The following is a 19,980-nucleotide window of genomic DNA, read 5'->3' on the forward strand; positions in this document are numbered from 1 at the left end:
TTCATACACAATTTTTTAATGATAGAAAATTGATGGGTCATTTTCATGTTCGTGTTCGTGTTCATGTTCATGTTAATTTTCATTTTCAAGAAAATAAAAGTGTTGTATTGCCTAATTCCCCACTTCACTGTTATTTGAATCTACCAGGAGAGCATAACCCACCAAGAAGTGTATACTCACACGTCGGCACGGGCGGGCAGGGCGGCCGCAAACAGGGCGTTTCTTCTAACTGGCACGACAACTGTCCCGGGCAAGTGACTCCCGTACACGGATCCCGGCACTTGCACAATGGACATCCTCGAGCATCAAGTTCGAACCCGAGCGGACAGAACATCCTGCACATGTGCGCGGAACAGGCCGCCGTTTGCGTGCAGTTCACTAGGCCGGCAGCGGGCGCGCGGGTACCAGGGATCTAGGAAAACATAAAGTTCTGAAGAATAGAAATATTTAAAGTTCAAAAATATTAAAGTGAAACTTTTATTACATCGTCTCAAACTTTTTGGTCTGTGTAGCGCATGTCGCGAGTATCGCGGCTGCCGAGTAGGTATACCTACTCGGCAGCCGACCGTCACGCGACATGCGCTACACAAAGCAGTGTTCGGAACCGTTCGAACAGTTTCACTTTTACCGTGGTTTCATAAAACCACACAACATTTTTTTATATTTTAGTATTTTTTTTAAATAGTTTTTTTTAATCATTTAGATATCTCCTTTAATGCATTTAAATGCTTATCGTAGTAGTAACATCTCGCTCTTCCTTACACTTTTTTTTTAAGAATAGAAAACGTCTATCATCTAGCGGGAATAGGGCATAATTTTTTTATGTTATACAACAAAAAATTATGCACAAATGCGAATAGCTACCACAATCGAGAGTTTTGTACATGAAATTATTGGGCATCTCATCAAAATAAAGCTACTCACGAAAAATTAGCTTGATAGTAATCACTTGCAAAAATGGGCGATGTATCCCGGACTATAACCGTCATTAGGGCATTATAGCATTAATGACGTCATAAGTAGGTACATTTGTTTATGTTCACAAAGTAAATATTAAAAAATATATAAGTAAGTGAAATTTAAAATCTTATATATAAAAATGAATCGCAAAATGTGTTGGTAAGCGCATAACTCGAGAACGGCTGAACCGATTTCGATAATTCTTTTTTTATTATATTCCTTGAAGTACGAGGATGGTTTTTATGTAGAGAAAACGTAAATATGTACCACGGGCGAAGCCGGGGCGGACCGCTAGTATTATTAAAAAAATAGTCGGTCACTAAATTGTAGCATTTTAGTTTAGCGGTTAGCCTATTCGATAGTAATTACAATTTCAATTTCATTTGAATATATTACGTATTATTAATTGGAAGAGCTGTAGATAGATTTTGTAAACATGTTATCAATTTTAATTAAACCGGCATAACGAATTTACCAGCTTTGAACTTGTAACTAATTACTTACCAGTAGAATATGACGAAACTAACTTTGAAAGTAACATTAAATTAAATAATCCTTTATAAAGATTTTGTATTGTATTTTAGAATGTTCCAAATAAAATAAAAAAGATCAATCATTGACCACATGAAAAGTGTCATCAAAAAAAAATTGGTTGTCTGTAAAGTCGGTTTACTGGCAATAGTTGAACGTGACAACGTCCGATTGTGCTTCTTTGTCGCTCGTTCCGCGCTCTCGCTTGCATCTCAAGCCTTACATGGAACGCCTCAGAGCGAGGTAACGCCGCATGAGTCATGTTTTTTCGTGCTGCCGGCTCTATCGAATTATAAGACGTTGTCACGTCAAAAAGCCAAAAGAATACGCACCTCAAAACCCGCAGGATCAACACACCAGCAAGAACTGACGATCTCATTATCGCACTGTATCTCTTCAAACTCGCCGTCACTCTGCCTGCACCTTGGTGTCCTGAGGGACTTTAGCCCGCGGCCAGAACGCGTGTTTTCTGCAGCTAGCGCGCGCGATATACGCTCTGACGAGAGCTTTATGTTCTCACAGCCTGGAAGGAATAATGTGGTGAATATTTGAGGTAAATCGAATAGGTACTTAAGTATTCGAGGTTTTGTTTAAATAAAATGTTTGTTTTTGATGCGATGAAAATGCAAATGTTAAAAAAAAATACGCAAAAAATGTAATTTGGATACCTAATTTGTTCGTTTAAAAATATTAAAATACTTCACATTGTTATAAAACTACAAAAGTATTCAAGTAAAATACATTTTTAACTGTTATACTCTATGAGACAATTAAGACAGTATCACGATAAAATATTACCTGCGATAAATTAAAAGACATTGGCGTTCTATAAATCCACACCTACACAAAACTATTTAAAAGAAATCGTGTCGTTATCAACACTAAAATCGAGCGATTTTTCACGACAAGCCTTCACTATAGATTAAAAACCCGACAGTCACGGTAGGCTATAAATCTGCGTCATGGAAGCTTTTATTTGGCAATGGGATTGTATAGACTTCAACATGTTACGGGGACTGGACCAAAATACCTATTCCAACTCCATTTTGCAAGGGACCGGATATACCCCACTCCAATGTAATTTAGAGGTTTCACGGGTATTGCTACGTTGCCTTTGTCGACTCTATTTAATATTCATGGAATATAATTTACGGTGGCTCTCGCTAATTTGTTTTTGCATCGCTTATGAGTAATGCGTCTATTGTTTGTGTAATTTGGAACATATTGTTCTATCAAAGAGATGATATAAAGCTTTTTTGGTGAAGTGAAGGATGGCCTAGCCTACATTGTCTAGCCTATACTGTCTAGACTTCCAATAGGGTAGGATTAAACTCAACAAAGTGAATCAGCGTAAAATTAATTTAAAAATATAGTGGTAATATTTGCAATGTGGTAATGTAACTACAAGAGCCAAGGGAATACCCATCTACCGCGCAAAGAAGAACTTAATTTCGTCCATTAAAATTCAGACCATCGCGTGATCGTCAATGAGATTTGGAGTTTGAGTTTATCACAATATTATTCATGTCGTTAACAATTATGCAAGGTATATTAGATGCAGTACTAACAGGTGTGTTATGTAAGCAATGTTTGTAAATAATGAGTGCCAGCGTTGGTCAGAACTTCTATTATTTCGGTCGGCCATTACGTAAACAGTGCAATGATCTGTGAAGCGAAAATAATGAATCCATTACCAATCCATTGGTGTGCCTATTTTGGGCGTATTTAGTTATCAGGGACATTACCTTTATCCTGTGCTATAAAGGCTAAATTTTTTTATTAAATCTATTGGTATATAGTATAATATAAAATTGCATATTTTTATTATTCTTTGCATCGAAAACTTTTAGCTTGTGTGATTCAGAACGAGGTGTCGCTACACGGTGAAGCCCTGGGTGAACAAGCAACCGCTTCCGCTGGACACCTTTACCCCCCTGACAATTTATCAGTTACTAAAATACTAACCAGTATACAAAGGGTCCACACAAGCCTGTCCACACGAGGTATTGCAGCAGATCTGTTCCCCGCACTCATCGTCGCTGTTACACGGGGACGCTCTGGGTGGACAAGCGCCCGCTTCTGATGGACACCTGCCTCTAAGCTCGGCGCTAGCTGTTGGGATAAATAAAAAAATTGAACTAAAACCAATGCATATCAATTACTATCATATAATACTGTCGATAACTCGCAATTTACAGTAACCGAAGCAATTTGCGCCACAACTGATACGATAACGCAATCGTATTGAGTTAATAAACATTAGATTCAATAGACAGGGGCCAAATCTTGGACAGTATTCAATATATTAGAATTATATAACTGTCTATCTATTAATTTCTCATCTTATTTGCATATTATGTTCACAATTTCTTTGCTATAAGCACACATAGTCGGAACTTATTATTATAAATAGAGACTTAACTTTCCGTTCTTCTCGAACTTAGTTATTAATATCTCATAAATAAACGCAAACTTGTATTTAAAACAAAGTAGACTTAAGGGTTAAATAATAGCAGCAAATAATTGGAGTCTGCGTTCAAAGCGAAATGCTTCAAAGGTATAAAATCCTAAAGTTATTGCGGTTTTCGCCATAAACTTTGAAAATGTTGCAGCTTTAATGTGCGTGTGTTACACTGCACGTACTTATGGAACAGTATTCTCATTGACTGTAATTTTATAGTTTCTCTAGTACCTTATAGTTACGCTATTAAAATAAGTATAAGCAATAGCCAATAAGCATAAATAGGCCAACAAAATTAAATATTCAGAAGGATGTCATTTGCCAGATGTTTGATGTTTTAATAACAAACATATTTCTTAATATACTGACGCTATCAAATAAATTAGAAATTCAGTGGAAAATTATCATGCGGAAGAAACGCAGCTGAAAACTTGTATAATGAAAGTGTACGTAAACGTGTAAATAGTTTTCTAATTTCTAAAAAATAAAAATAGGGATAAAAATTTAAACTATTAATATTTAATTAATTTTATCCATACCTTGTTGCATGAACAGCAAGACAGCGCAGAGCAGCGCCGTCCTCACCGCGCGTGTCGACATCGCTGCATTACACACAGGGGTCCTAGAACAATGCATAGGTACATATTTTTAGTATATTTACAACTATCAATAAACAAAAGATATATAAATTATATGTACCCATGTGGTAGAACCCACTGAAGATCTACTAAAAGCAGATACGAGAGCGAATTATACCAATGTGAAAACTTTGATGAAAAATGTTCGATTGTGTTTGTGATGTGATGATTCGAAGCTTAATATTTATTAAAACTAAAACATTTTAACAGCAATTCATGTATGTTTCATATCAACTCGTCGTCCTGCATTAAACCACTCAGACGTCTCAACTCTTAAACCTATTTAATAATGTATCACACCATTGAATCAATCAATCAATTTGAACATTATCCTCAAGTCATTGCGTTGGCAGGACAAACCCAAACACGGGCTAGCCTTGTATACGCAATTATATGCGATCTTAAGCAACAGCACTGCACAGGATTGCCAAATCGTACATTTCCTTGATACAAAAGATCTACAAAGTACAAACTACACTTTGTAATTATTGCAATCTGTTTTATCGAAGCGTATATGGATTGTACCGTTTCCGTTTGAAGTATCATTATTTAGTTCCTATCTTCATTGAAAGATTGACGGACAATTTTATAGAAACGTAAAAATTATAGTACATGCTCTATTTAACTCTTGCTCGTAATTCAACAGCTGCGTTGTCAACAATGTTTCTTTTTCTTCAATGTTCTATACGACGAAAGAAATAGCAGAGGTAAGTAGACCTAATAATGATAATGACGTAATACCTTTGTTAGCAATCAAAAGCTCGTTTTGCACCACTATTAGCAATGGTGTCCCAATTATTTCGCGTAATGATCGATAAAAAATGTAATAAACAAAAGATCACGTCTTCAATTATTGATATTCAGAACGTGTGAGCGCGCGGCCTCGTGCCCGTTGGGATCTCCCGCGTGCTTGTTCGTTGCATTACATTCTGTATTCTGTTTCGGATGAGTCTCGATTGCATCTACGCTTGCCTAATTATTACTTGCGTAGATCTCTTAATATAATATTATGAAGAATTTTATTTTTCTATCGGCAAAAATGCCAAAACAAAGAACGGACATAATTATTGCTAATAATAATGTTTAATAAAAACAATAAATAAATAATTTAACCAAAAATCTTCTATATTAGATGCATTTGATAATTATTATAAAAAGTTATTAGACCTACCTCTGGATATTACGCAACGTTACGTCTATTATACGGATGCTAATTATCACTTTCTCTTGCTCCGAAATTGTATTGTCATTGAACCCAAACGTAGGACGTACCGTATTGTTAACTTATTATTGCAGCAATTAATTAAAGTCACATTGTGTTTAAATTTTATCATAAATCACATTATTCAATCGTTGTACAACTTTCAGATATTTTTTCTTTTCATTGCTGTCAAATTTAAAAAAAAAAGAAAATTCGCGCTAAAGTTTTTTTAGTAAAATGGTTGTGCAATGTTGTAATTTTCATTATTAATTTTTAGATGTTAGTTAATTAAAAAATTATTATTTATTATAAACACATAATTAGTATGTAATTATTTAAATACATATCTAAGATTCAAATATATTCATATTATTTTTTTATTCATAATTAACATTGTATTCGAAATTTGACGTTTCTAAACTGTTTTCGTTTATTATTACAACCAGCCAGTCTTCTCAAAATTTAAATTTAGAATGCGGTCTAATGAACTATGCTTTGCAACGTCACCCACTTATAGACAACAGAGTTTAAAAAAAGAATAATGTAAAGTGTCCTCTGGCTCGTCATGTAAAGTGATTGAACTTTGTAGCTGTGACGCGAAGCTTGGAGTGACGCAAGACCCGAGTGAAAGGCTGCCAAGTATTCAGTAAGACTTTCTTGCTTGAGAAATTGTTAGACTAAGCCTTAACCCTCTATTATTATAAACCATGATTTATTACTGATGATTCGAATAACTATGTTTACGATTTAGTATGAATCCGATTTGAGAGAGAATGAATCTATTTTGTTGATAAATAACTTTTTAAAATCATAAAAAGTTATTTCGATTCGCTAATATCGATTCCTATTATATCAAATAACATACCTATTATCTATCATTGCTGTTAAATTCAATAGAGTTGCAAGTCTGAACTTCTGAATACTTCAAGTTACCTACATATTTTACGAACTTCATTAGAATGTCTGTTTCTCCTAGTAAATTGAAGCGATCAAATTACAATTTTAGTTCTCAATATACCATAGAGATATTGTGGCGAGAGACCATAATGTATGAGTAAAGTTTAAAACGACTTAGCGTGGGCATGACACTAGAGAATTCAAGTAACCGCATATGAGTTAACTTGGAAACAATTACAAACTCTGAAAATTAACTTTAAGTTTCTTGGAATTTACTTAAGAGGATTGTTGGAAATTGACTACTTCTATTTTCTCAAGTTATAGACTTTGAATTGTTCCGTCTTTTTGTTTGCGTTTAATTTGATTTAATTTTACTAGGATTAATTTAACTTTATGACTATTATTTCCATAGCTATTTAACACATTGATAGAGTCTAAATGCTCTTTACCTTTAAATTTGGACCTTTATAATTCATAATGAACATTCATTTTGTTATAATCGAGAACAACACTACGATTACAATTTAAATTTTGTGTTGATCGAAGCGCCCTTAAATACCTTCTAACTCGGTCTGATTTTGATAGGATTTCACCTCTAGCTACTCTAGTCCTTATAAGACAGATGTTAAAGTAAATATAAATAACAGTTAGATAATAAAAAATTACAAATAAGATAACCTAATTTACCTATTTGCAATACGAGGTATATTGGATAACGGATTGATATCCCTCAGGGATACCAATAGAACTATCGAATTTCATGTGGAATACACCTAAATATTTTAAAACTTTGATACCTATAAACATTTCGTTTTCCTACTGATTGATTTGCCTAGACTCAAACTTTGAAATACTTATATTTATTATGTTTTTTAAGTATTATATAAAAGACGCGTTTTTTATTTTTAGCAGTTTGGAAATTTGCTATCAGACACGTTAAAATACACGAAATCACAAAGCGCCTACTTCTAATGACCTACTTTGCGACTGAGGTAACTATTGTAAAAAATATCTTACTAAAACGTACACTTAGCAAAGTTTCTTACGTAAAATATTATGTATTCAATTAAAATTTTAACTTTTCTCTTTTGGACCAAAAATGTAATTTAAAATTTTATTAAATTACAGCACGTAGCGAAAAATTGTGAAAGTTCGACTCCCCACGCAATGCTCAAAATAAATAATTTGCTAATTTTAACTTGGGATTAGCAGGTATGTTATGGCATCTTTCTATATACGTATATTATGTTAGGTACCTATCTTATTCCTATATAGAACATTCTTTAAAAAAACATCATGGAAAGCCCCAAAGTCATCTTCTGCCTAGATCTACAATTATTTGCGAATTGCGAGTAAACGTAAAATAGTTACATGACAACCACAATCCGCACATAGGAAAGCGGCTGCAAACAAATTGTATAAATAACTCATAATAGATTAGAAAGTGAAGTGAATTGGATTCCTTTTATTGAATACAAACGAGTGATGACAAATATATTTGGCCAGTATCGTGACCGTATTTCACGAGTCCGTTGGATTGGCGACCCTTCGAGCTTCGTTATGACTGTAAGAAAGTAAAATAAAAAAGCTAGATACGAACTACGAACAAAGGTAAGAGTAAAAATCTTTTGTAAAATTTACGTAAAACATTTTCACAATGTTATACAAACTGATCGTTGTTTACTATGAAAACGAAATTACGAAGCCAAAAGTTGACGAAACAATTCATAAAAATGTACAAGGTAGAATTTCATATTGTTGCAATTTAAAATAATTCCTTCTTTGAAGAAAGGAATCACTATTATTAGTTATATTCAGTATGTTACCTATATTAACGAGTGATTGTCTTTAATTATAGAAGTATTCGGAATAAACCTTTCTAATGAAAACAATAGATATCTATTCTACTGGTTTAATAATCCTGCTAGTGCCAATGCTAGTGCATGACATTTATGATTTATATCAAATATTTTGAAGCTCGTGACTCACTCTTGCACGAGAAAATAATTAAACCGGAATTTCGTTCTCTATCCAGACGAAATCTATGAATTCATAAATAATAATATGGTATTGTTATTGATGTACTTTTTCAATGAATATTAAACACCAGCATGCGGTTTCTAAGAAACATTCCAGTATGATACGTGGCCTCAGCCTGTTCTTTGTTCATAATAAAAAAAAAACAATGTTCTTTATGGTTTATGAAATCGTGTTAGGGTGACGGTTCGCGACTGGTTCAACTTTCGTTTTTATTCACAGCACGGCAACGTGCGCGGCTGACATTGTTGACCTTTTGTGAAATCCTGTTCTGGAGACCTCATGAACACGGAATTATTTGATTTCACTAAACATTAATTCGTGAACTTGACCGAACCTTCAAAACAAAGAAGTAATATTTGCGTGTTGCGTGTAGAACTTTAGCTGCCCTTAAAATGTTTTGGAGAGATTTCCTTGTTAAAAAAACAAAAGATGATCTCAATTTGTAGCGTATTTTGTATTCATATCTTCATTTATAGTTATTATTGAACATTTTTGGCTTATAAATATTAATAAAATGAATTAAAGTATGATATTAAAGTAATAACTACTTTAATCTTTAAAATTTGCATTGCATGAAGAAAATTTGTCCCTAAATTTTAAAGATTTCCCTTGGGTATGTCAGCTACATCAATCTACGTAGTTAATTCTACGTTAAACTTGAAAGTTCCAGTGCAACGAAAGCATAAAAATTTTCTGCTTATTTTTAGGTAAATTAATTACTTTTTCCTAATCTAATTCTACAATTAAAAGTACTTAGGAGACTGATATTTTACTCTTATTGAATACGATTATAAAAATTAGACACATAAATTGATCAGTTCGAAACAAATTTTACATATTTTTTTTGCGGAATAAAAGCTAAAATGTATTAAAAGTGCGTACATTTGGATATCATACGTAAAGATCGTTTCAATTTGTGAAATGGGAACATCGGAGTATATTTACTGGCATAACTTTGGCAATAATTTTGAAATGTTCACTTTATATTGGACGATAAAAGAGATGAAGTAAAAATTAATGTTTTAGACTGACTGCAAATTTGAACTGTGGAAATGTACATAAAGTCTACGCTAACGCGGATTTTAAACTTTTTATTAAGTTTATTTCGATTTTTTGACGATTTTAAACTCTCTGTTAGTACTTAGTTTAACAAAAAATAATATTACGTAGTTCCATCAGTACAGAAAAATTTATTATTAAAAAATAAAACTATTACATATAACTGTATTATGAAAATACCTACGCAACATATTCGTTTTTAATGGATTTTTAAAGCAATTTATAATATGTCACTCATGTAATAATTTTCAGAACATGTTTTCTGGGTTACACGTGTACAATTTTCCTAGCGTTAATAAAAGCTCTGTGAATTTTCGCCAATATTAAAATTCATTAACCACTTTCAGTGTCGCTTAAATATTCTTTTTATAGTAGTTATTTTATTGTTTTCAACCGACCTAACATTAAAGGAGGAGGTTCATAATTTAGCTTTATTTTTTATGAGTCATCACGGAACCTCAGAACCTTCGACCGGATGAACCGATATTTATGATATTTTTTATTTGAGAACCTTCCAGTTGGTCTGATTTAACTCTAGTTATGACAATTCGAAGACGGTTTAGTTCTTCATTAAAAATACATTATAATTTATATCTATATTCATTATAATTATATTGCACACATAGTAAAGAGACTCGTCTACATTGTACACACTATACAGTAGGTAAACATGTATCACACAGAAAAGCAAACATGTTGAGGATTACCACAATAATTAGTTACACATGACGTGACATATAGTATCCGGCTTATATTTTATGACTATTTCCGACCGCAAAATCGCTCTGTTAGGTCCGGATGAAAGCAACATTTCTCAAATTTTTAACTATCAATTGCATATCAAATACTGTTCAGCAGTTAGTGAGCCAAAAAATATATTCACATCCATAAAAATAACATTTCACAATTTTTATTTGATATTTTATTTATTTATTTAAATTTATTTTATAGTAAGATATAAGAAGAAAAGCAAGCAAAAGATATAACAATGTAGAGCGCCTTGCTTCCTGCATCTTAAAAATTCAATGTTTAAAAATAAATACGTTCTAGTTTCCACAAAACAATGACTCCATTGAATAACTCGTTCATTCATATTTCTAGTACAGCCAGCAAAATGATATTGCCCCTTATCTCACGTACTCGAAGCCTCGGTGGGGTCGCCAGGGTCAAAGGTCGTACGATTTGCATACAAACGTAAATTATACTACCAAAACTCTACACAGTTTCTCATTTAAATTTGAATATTTCAAGTACACATTTTATACTCTGTGCATGTACGTTGTGCTTTTGATACCTGCTGGGCATTTAATTAAAATATATCCCGAAAGCAAGAATATTGAATAATATAATAGTGAAGTTAGTATATTGCACGCCTCATAAGCGAAGCGTTGAGGTGGGTACTACTGTCACTTCGCGCAAAACATCTGATTTTTCAAACTTAAAATGTCTTTATGTATCATACATTGCACTTGTAAGATAATACATACACACACATATTAAGAAAAAACACTATTTTTAACGTTCATGATATTTTTGATGTCATTTTTGTTATTTAAACTAGTTAAAAAACAGTTTAAAAAAGTTCTGTCTTGGACGTCCGTGTGTCTGTATGTGCGGAGGATTTTCTTGTTAACACGATAGCGACCGAAATACTTTACTAATCGAGTCTTTTTTTTTCTCTTACGCTTGAGTATGCTCAGGAATAGAACCCTTTCATTTTTCAGGGTCTGATTCGATGTGGTTTAATTGTTATTAAATAAACAAAAATAATAATTAATAAATATTTATTAAAAAAAAATTATGAGGCGTGCACTTTTGGATTTTCCAAATTATTTTTAAATTGAGTTAAATTATTAAGATATCGATTTGCAGACATTATATTTCATCATCTAGTTAGCTAATCGGTATTGTTATCTTTGTTGTCTGTATGTGACAAAACTTGGATAGTCCATCAAAAAGTGTCACGCTCACACGCACAAAAAAGAACTATTAATAGAAACCGTGCAGAACAACGATATTTCAGTACAATCAGACGTCCAAAGTCACAATCGTTGTAGCCGGTCTGCAATTTGAAACGTCAGTCGTGCCTGTAGATTTCACCCGCGCTATGTCGCATGAGCCTGCGGTGAAAGTGGCTCGGAACGATGCGTACAGATTATATTTATCTAATTATGATGTATGACGTGTCGCGGTCTGGCATGCGATAGTGCCTCGCGGGAGTGTCTGCTTTGAGTGGCTTTGACAACTAACTTTTGCTGGTGACCAAAGACTAAATTACTCGTGACGCTCCATAGTAATGATTTCATGAATACTAGTGAAGCTTGGACGGCACTTTGGTACATAAATATCTATGCATTTTACTCAAGGCAACGCTGGGATTTGCTTTACTTACTATAATACATACTTAAACTTTCTCCCTATGGGCTCTGGAACGATACCTTTTTCAACATCGTATGCATTTTCCCATTTAAATATTGATGAAGGTACAAAAAAATACGTATTAAAGAACATAAGACCCCCTATGCTTTTTGATCTAAGTTAATACTGTTATAATATTAACTATAAAGTTTGCCCAAGAGTATCGTTGCTTTTGCTTATGTGTGTCGATTCAGCAACGGTGTGTTGAAAGTTAATTGCGCCAAGTTATCTAAGAAACAAATAATGTAGCGAAACAGCTAATAATGAGGATTGCTAACTTCTTATTATATTTAAACATCCACGTAGAAAATCTAATAATGATATAAGCCAATTTTCTAAAACGAAATTAATTTTAATAGCCACAGAAAAATAACTGCAACTTGAAATAATGTAGAATACCCGGCTCGAAACATTAGTTATAACTAACCTAACATAATTTATTATAGGTACCTACACAATACATCAAAATTACTAGTTTGATCTCAAACAAGCTCTTCCCCACTAATTATAATTGTTCACGTAATGCAAATAGTACCTATCTGATAAATAGATAACTATTATAAACCAACACTTAACAATTTCCTCTATTATGCACTTTGCATGTTTCGTGTAAGTACTTTCACATGCAAATTTCTAAAGATTATGATGTAATTACAAAAACAGGCACTTAAAGTAATTATTTTTTGCGGAATAAGATTGTTATATTATGGCGGAACGTCTTTGGTTAATCTAACATTATGTAACGGAGGAAACTATTATTTACAAATACATAGAGCATTTTTACTACAATATAACAAAAGAGCATATTTATTTATTATCACGATGGTGTTATCCTTTGAAATTATTCATGTCTATGCTTTCTAACTATACTTAGTTTCTACAAATGTATGTGTTCCTCTAAAAGGTGTGTTCTTTGTTAAATTTGCTTGCATAACTCTAAGTATAATAATGAGTTAAGAAAACTAACAAATATTAATAAAGCAAAATAACTTTTATAGAGCAGAAAGTTATTTAAGGCAGTGAGCTGCAAAGGATAAACCAGCAAAAGTAAATTTATGTCGATGAAAAAATAATATTCTTTGTTCTTTTTCATTTCAATCTTTTATGCAGTAATAAAAAGAATGTTGGGGAAATAATATCGTAGTAAAATTATGTTATTCTATTGTAAGTGCTTTTACCGGAATATTGTTTACGCAAAGAAATATCTTTGATCTGACGTGACTGGGTTCCAGTAGAAAACTAAACTTTTGCGTGCATTGCCCTTTGTATTATTTTCTAATACTTACATTGAAAACAATGTATTGTTATGTTCTGAGTAAATGTTATCGTATAGAATGTCTAATCTTCTTCTTATATATAAAACTAGCGACCCGCCCCGGCTTCGCACGGGTGCAATGCTGATACTAAATTATACACCACAGAAAAACTGTGAACGTTGTAGATAGCCGGGCGGCCGGCCGGTACCGCCGCAAACGCTACGTCCCGCAATTTTTAAATCTGTAATATCTTCGAAAATATTCACTTAAATCATACGGTGTAAAGGGCCATATAGATCTATATTAAATGAACAATGTATTCAAGGTATTTAATTGGTTAAGGATTAATGCTGTATTGGTTAAAATCGCATCGAAAATTAGCCATTATTTGTCGTAAAAAGTAAATGACAAAAAAAAGTTATTGTGGGTTATCCATAAGAGATAGACATATACCATCGCGGACTTTTCTGTAGACCTTTTCAATGTGTATAATACTTAGTACATTATTTTGATAAAACTCGTAGGGTTCAGCCTGCGTTTGCAATGTAAGCGGAAAAAATGTAATTTTTTACGACATCACATTAGAAACCTCAAAAATAACAGTACTTCTCCACTATTTAATGGATGTTATTATACGTATAAACCTTCCTCTTGAATCAATCTATCTATTAAAAAAAACCGCATCAAAATCCGTTGCGTAGTTTCAAAGATTTAAGCGTACAAAGGGACATAGGGACATAGGGACATAGGGACAGGGAAAGCGACTTTGTTTTATACTATATGTAGTGATGTAGTGATTCTCGTGTCACAATGTTAGTCTGCATACTCCTCCGAAACGGGTGGACCGATTCTCATGAAATTTTCTGTGCATATCGGGTAAGTCTGAGAATCGGCCAACATCTATTTTTCATATGTACCACGGGCGAAGCCGGGACGGACCGCTAGTCTTATATATAAAAATGAATCGCAAAATGTGTTGGTAAGCGCATAACTCGAGAACGGCTGAACCGATTTCGATAATTCTTTTTTTATTATATTCCTTGAAGTACCAGGATGGTTCTTATGTAGAGAAAACATAAATATGTAGCACGGGCGAAGCCGGGGCGGACCGCTAGTCTTTAGAATAATTTTAACGTTATAATGTTGGTTAATAGTTATTATGAAAATCAAAACGCAAATTGCATACCTATTGCAAGCTTTCATTATAATAAGCTAAAATTGTCAAATATAGAATGAAAAACGTTTCAATTTCACATCTCATTGTGTAGAAATAACGTCGCATAAATATCATTATATTTATAAGAGAAAATGCAAATTTATCGCGACACGGAACACGTTTTCATTACATTCTAAAGAATATGCGACAATTTTTTACCTTTTGAAGTCTTCAACAATTTCTATTGTATAAAAGTCGTGGAAAGCGGAAAGTTTTGCTCGGCGAACATCGACCAGCGAATAAGCGTTGCATTTAATAGTAAAGTGAACCATTTATTCCCGTTTTATTTATATTATTCGAGTTTATACTTGACCGTAATTTGAATTACTTCAACCGCAGTTTTGGTTGAATATAATTGCAATATTTATGCATCGCTCTTTATTTTGCTAGATGAGTTAGTAGTTACTTTCTAAAGGATATGACACGCGTTTATTCAATAAAAAGTTAAGTAATTTATAAGGAAACATGCTGACTAATTAACACTACACTTTCTTCTTAAAATGAAAGTAATACTGAATTAGCCAATATTTAGTCTGTGTGTTGAAAATATGGCTTAGGTAATTCTTTAATATACAGTTTATTAACCCAAAACAAACTTAAACTATTAAATAACTATATCTACCTTCCGTTAATTCGGAGTTCCTTCAATATAATTAATATACATCCTTTTTACGACCTGGGGGGTAACCGGCATCTCTTATAGCAAGCTTATTATAACATTACTATGTCTTTTCGTACCGTGACACCCTTAACGCAAGCTTGTTGCAGCGTTAAACTGATTTTGTTTTTCTAGCAATTTTGACGACGTCACTCGTAATAGTTCACTCAATTATTGGGACCGGTGCGAACTGCGATCTATTTGACAATTTGACAGTTATCAGATAATAATAGAACTTTACATCGGCTTGTTCGAAGAAAAGGCTTCAAACCTTTTGATTTAAAAAGAATCGTGTACCTAAATAGTAAACAAGTGCGTAATCATCACGAGTCCCTATGAGATATGGGGGCATCATATGAACAATTTGAAAATACAATATAACCTACAGATTTATCTGTGTAAGATAAAAGTAATGTAAGTACCATACCCAATGCAAATCTATTTAAAAATACGTCTGTATAAGTACACATTCTCCACTTGTTATTTCTCTGTATAATAAAATGCAACTCTACTTATTCCCTAAACATAAATATTATCTAGTTAATACTTAATGTAAATCTATAAAAGATTGTTTATTATTTCTTCATGATTCAATATATTTTATCATGTTATTATTTACCTATAGGTATAGAATATAAGACTATAAAAGTAAATCTACACTCAAATATTATACTTATGTAGTCTGTTGTTAAGGATCTCATTTAATTTTGAGAAATAAAACCATTATTTATTTCCAGATTCTACAATCAATTCCGAGCACAAGGAATAAGATTACCCAGAGTAACCACATGGAAGCATTGATAGTATTCAAGAAGCTATAAAGTGCCAGCGCAACATGAATATATTTTTTTCAATAGGAAGCAATATCATACTTTAAATGTTTAAGTGCAATAAAAAACATTTATAAATCCAAAATCTTTATTTAGTTCTTTTTATTTATTTATTGACAAATCATTTGCTCCTTTACTTCTCTTGATATCATTTATATAAAAAAGTGATAAAACATGGAAGTATTCGAAATTAGATTCAATTCTATTTAGCTTAAATATTTATTAAAAACAATTAGGTATATATTACTCAAATCCAAATTTGTAAGTAAATAGCATATTAAAAACACCCTTGATTAAAAAAATTAAGTTTTATTTATAGTATCAGCCTTTAAAACTTAAAATGCAATAAACAAAAACTTTATATTTACATCACAATGAATAATTCCTACACTAATAGATTAATGGTATTTATATTTTTATTTTAAATTTAAATCAATTATTGTATTTGCATATAAATAAAGAGTAGATAAATAATTTAAAAACTTGCAGTACTTATGTATACTTTTAATTTCATTTTTATTAAACTTAAAATGAAAACAATGTAGGTACTATATTAAGGTACAATTAAATTTTTACATTTTCAGATGTATGATACAAATATGAATATTTTAAGTGTAGACTGTAGACATGGTGGCGCCTCCCCCAACTTGAAGTTCTCACTACCACATGATCATCTCCCAAGCCGGTACTTCCTTGTTCAATGTTTGGGCAAGCCGGCAATCAACACAACTGTGAAAGATAAATTGGACTTAAACTGATTCTTTGTTGCTTTAAAATTTATAATTAATTTATAATAAGTACTTACATTTAATATGTTTACTTTTATTATTAAAGGGCTTGTCATGGTGTATGTAAACGTCTAAAAAGAAGTTTTTTAAACAATGTCGGTATGGTTTGTTAAATACCTTATTTGTTAATCATTTTTCAAGTATTTCAACGTTTTAGTTGTTTATCTTGCAATTCTTAATATTGTATTAAAATAAACTTAAATGTGTAGGTACAATGCCTTAGAAAACTTTTAATATAAGTAGCTTCTAACCAAACATAGATAGGTTTGCTAATTGCTTATAAATTAATATAAATATTTACTTTTGACCAGCTGCTCTAGTTTTTGTGAACTCCCAAATCATTTGCACTTATACTTTCAGAGAATTCTATCAACTTCGTCTCAGCATAACTTTTAACTCGTTGGGAGTTATTTTCTTCGCGCACTCTGCACAATGTTCTGCTGCAAGTTAAATAAAAATTACTTCAATTAACAATAATCAAAACAGACGAAATCATGCAAAAACCAATACTTTATTCGTAAAAATATATCTGTGTTATCATAAATCGTCCAAGGTTTTAGATATATTTATTACCTACTCATATATTATCTTACCTTGCTATTTCAATTGCTCTTTCATGCCTCTTTCATGCATTCTTTAATGCATATTACGTATCTTTCGCAATTTTTCAATTTGATTTATCCAAATTTTAGATAATAATACGAGGACAGTGATTATGACATTTGGATTTTTGACGTTTAATTTTCAATCACCGCCATTTTTATAATAACAACCTTGTTTTGTTGAGTTCACAAAATAATCTTACTTTATTTTGGTACCGGGAGCATTTTCAACATGATTACTATACGATTGCCTACAATGTCCAATGACCGAATGAATTCCGAAGTTTTGTCTATTTTTTTAAGATTAATGGCTTGGCTACGAGGCTTTTAGGCCAAGTCGTAATGATTTGTATCGAACATTAAACGTCAAAAATCAAAATGTCATGTCACTGTCCTCATAATTCATATTATTATCTAAAATTTCAGATAAACTTAAACTTTAATATGTGAATCTCATCTCTGGATAAATGAGAAAGTGCGAAAAAGCAATATTGAAATAGCAAGGTAAGATAAAGTACGAGTTAGGACGATTTATGATAACAGACTACAGAGATATATTTTTACGAATAAAGTTTTGGTTTTTGCATGATTTCGTCTGTTTTGATTATTGTTACTTAATTGAAGTAATTTTTATTTAACTTACAGCAGAACATTGTGCAGAGTGCGCGAAGCTCCCTGACCCCGAAATTACAAAGACAAAGATAGGTACATGAATAACTCCCAACGAGGTAAAAGTTATGATGAGACGAAGTTGATAGAATTCTCTGCTGAAAGTTTAAGTGCAAATGATTTGGGAGTTCACAAAAACTAGAGCAGCTGGTCAAAAGTAAATATTTATATTAATTTATAAGCAAACCTATCTATGTTTGGTTAGAAGCTACTTATATTACTTAACAGTTTTGTAAGGAATTACACACCTATACATTTAACTTTTTTTTTAATACGATATTAAGAATTGCAAGATAAACAACTAAAATGTTAAAATACTTGAAAAATGATTAACAAGTAAAGTATTTATTATTTAACAAACTATACCGACATTGTATAAAAAACATACACCATGACAAGCCCTTTAATAATAAAAGTAAACATATTAAATGTACTTATTAAATTTTAAAGCAACAAAGAATCAGTTTAAATCCAATTTATCTTTCACAGTTGTGTTGATTGCCCAAACATTGAACAAGGAAGTACCGGCTTGGGAGATGATCATGTGGTAGTGAGAACTTCAAGTTGGGGGAGGCGCCACCATGTCTACACTTAAAATATTCAAAGAAAATGTAAAAATTTAATTGTACCTTAATATAGTACATACCTACATTGTTTTCATTTTAAGTTTAATAAAAATGAAATTAAAAGTATACATAAGTACTGCAAGTTTTTGAATTATTTATCTACTCTATATTATGCAAATACAATAATTGATTTAAATTTAAAATAAAAATATAAATAAGTACCATTAAACTGTTAGTGCAGGAATTATTCATTGTGATGTAAATATAAAGTTTTTGTTTATTGCATTTTAAGTTTAAAGGCTGATACTATAAATAAAACTTAATTTTTTTAATCAAGGGTGTTTTTAATATGCTATTTACTTACAAATTTGGATTTGAGTAATATATACCTAATTGTTTTTAATAAATATGCTAAATAGAATTGAATCTAATTTCGAATACTTCCATGTTTTATCACTTTTTTTTATATAAATGATATCAAGAGAAGTAAAGGAGCAAATGATTTGTCAATAAATAAATAAAAAGGACTAAATAAAGATTTTGGATTTATAAATGTTTTTTATTGCACTTAAACATTTAAAGTATGATATTGCTTCCTATTGAAAAAAATATATTCATGTTGCGCTGGCACTTTATAGCTTCTTGAATACTATCAATGCTTCCATGTGGTTACGCTGGGTAATCTTATCCCTAGTGCTCGGAATTGATTGTAGAATCTGGAAATAAATAATGGTATTACTTCTCAAAATTAAATGAGATCCCTAACATAAGTATAATATGGGTAGTGCATTTGAGTGTAATTTACTTTTAAGTGTTTTATTATATAAATAATGTAACATGATAAAATATATTGAATCAAGAAGAAATAATAAAGAATCTTTTATAGATTTACATTGAGTAGGTATTAGCTAAAATTTATGTATAGAGAATAAGTAGGGTTGCATTTTATTATATAGAGAAATAACAAGTTGAGAATGTGTACATAAACAAACGTATTTTTAAATATACTCTTAAGATTTGCATTGGGTAGGTATGGTACTTACATTACTTTTATCTTACACACATAAATCTGTAGGTTATAATTGTATTTTAAGATTGTTCATATGATGCCCCCATATCTCATAGAGACTCGTGATGATTGCGCACTTCGCAATAATAAATTATTTACACGATTCTTCTTAAATCAAAAG

General features: G+C 31.7%; 1 protein-coding gene and 1 long non-coding RNA gene across 3 annotated transcripts in view; both read right to left on the bottom strand.

Moving 5' to 3' along the window:
- The window catches only part of LOC149480297 (uncharacterized), a 57,826-nt gene that overhangs the window by 16,067 nt on the left and 21,779 nt on the right, over positions 1-19,980 (bottom strand). For both annotated transcript variants that reach the window (XM_089706457.1, XM_089706458.1), the window contains exons 2-5: positions 4,492-4,574; positions 3,457-3,603; positions 1,824-2,014; positions 181-412 (exon numbers count right to left, since the gene is read on the bottom strand). In XM_089706457.1, coding sequence (XP_089562583.1) covers positions 181-412; positions 1,824-2,014; positions 3,457-3,603; positions 4,492-4,552 — 631 coding nt within the window. In that variant the 5' untranslated portion in view covers positions 4,553-4,574. The remainder of the gene's footprint in view (positions 1-180; positions 413-1,823; positions 2,015-3,456; positions 3,604-4,491; positions 4,575-19,980) is intronic.
- Positions 16,461-17,673, bottom strand: LOC149480298 (uncharacterized). Its single transcript, XR_016317051.1, has 3 exons — positions 17,547-17,673; positions 17,255-17,393; positions 16,461-16,894 (listed from the first exon to the last, which is right to left on the bottom strand). It is a non-coding gene; the product is annotated as an uncharacterized LOC149480298 (long non-coding RNA).

Source organism: Colias philodice, chromosome 18 (assembly GCF_061535455.1).
Source record: "Colias philodice isolate Cphi_HAF_F1 chromosome 18, ilColPhil1 Martin Lab GWU primary, whole genome shotgun sequence".
Taxonomy (NCBI): domain Eukaryota; kingdom Metazoa; phylum Arthropoda; class Insecta; order Lepidoptera; family Pieridae; genus Colias; species Colias philodice.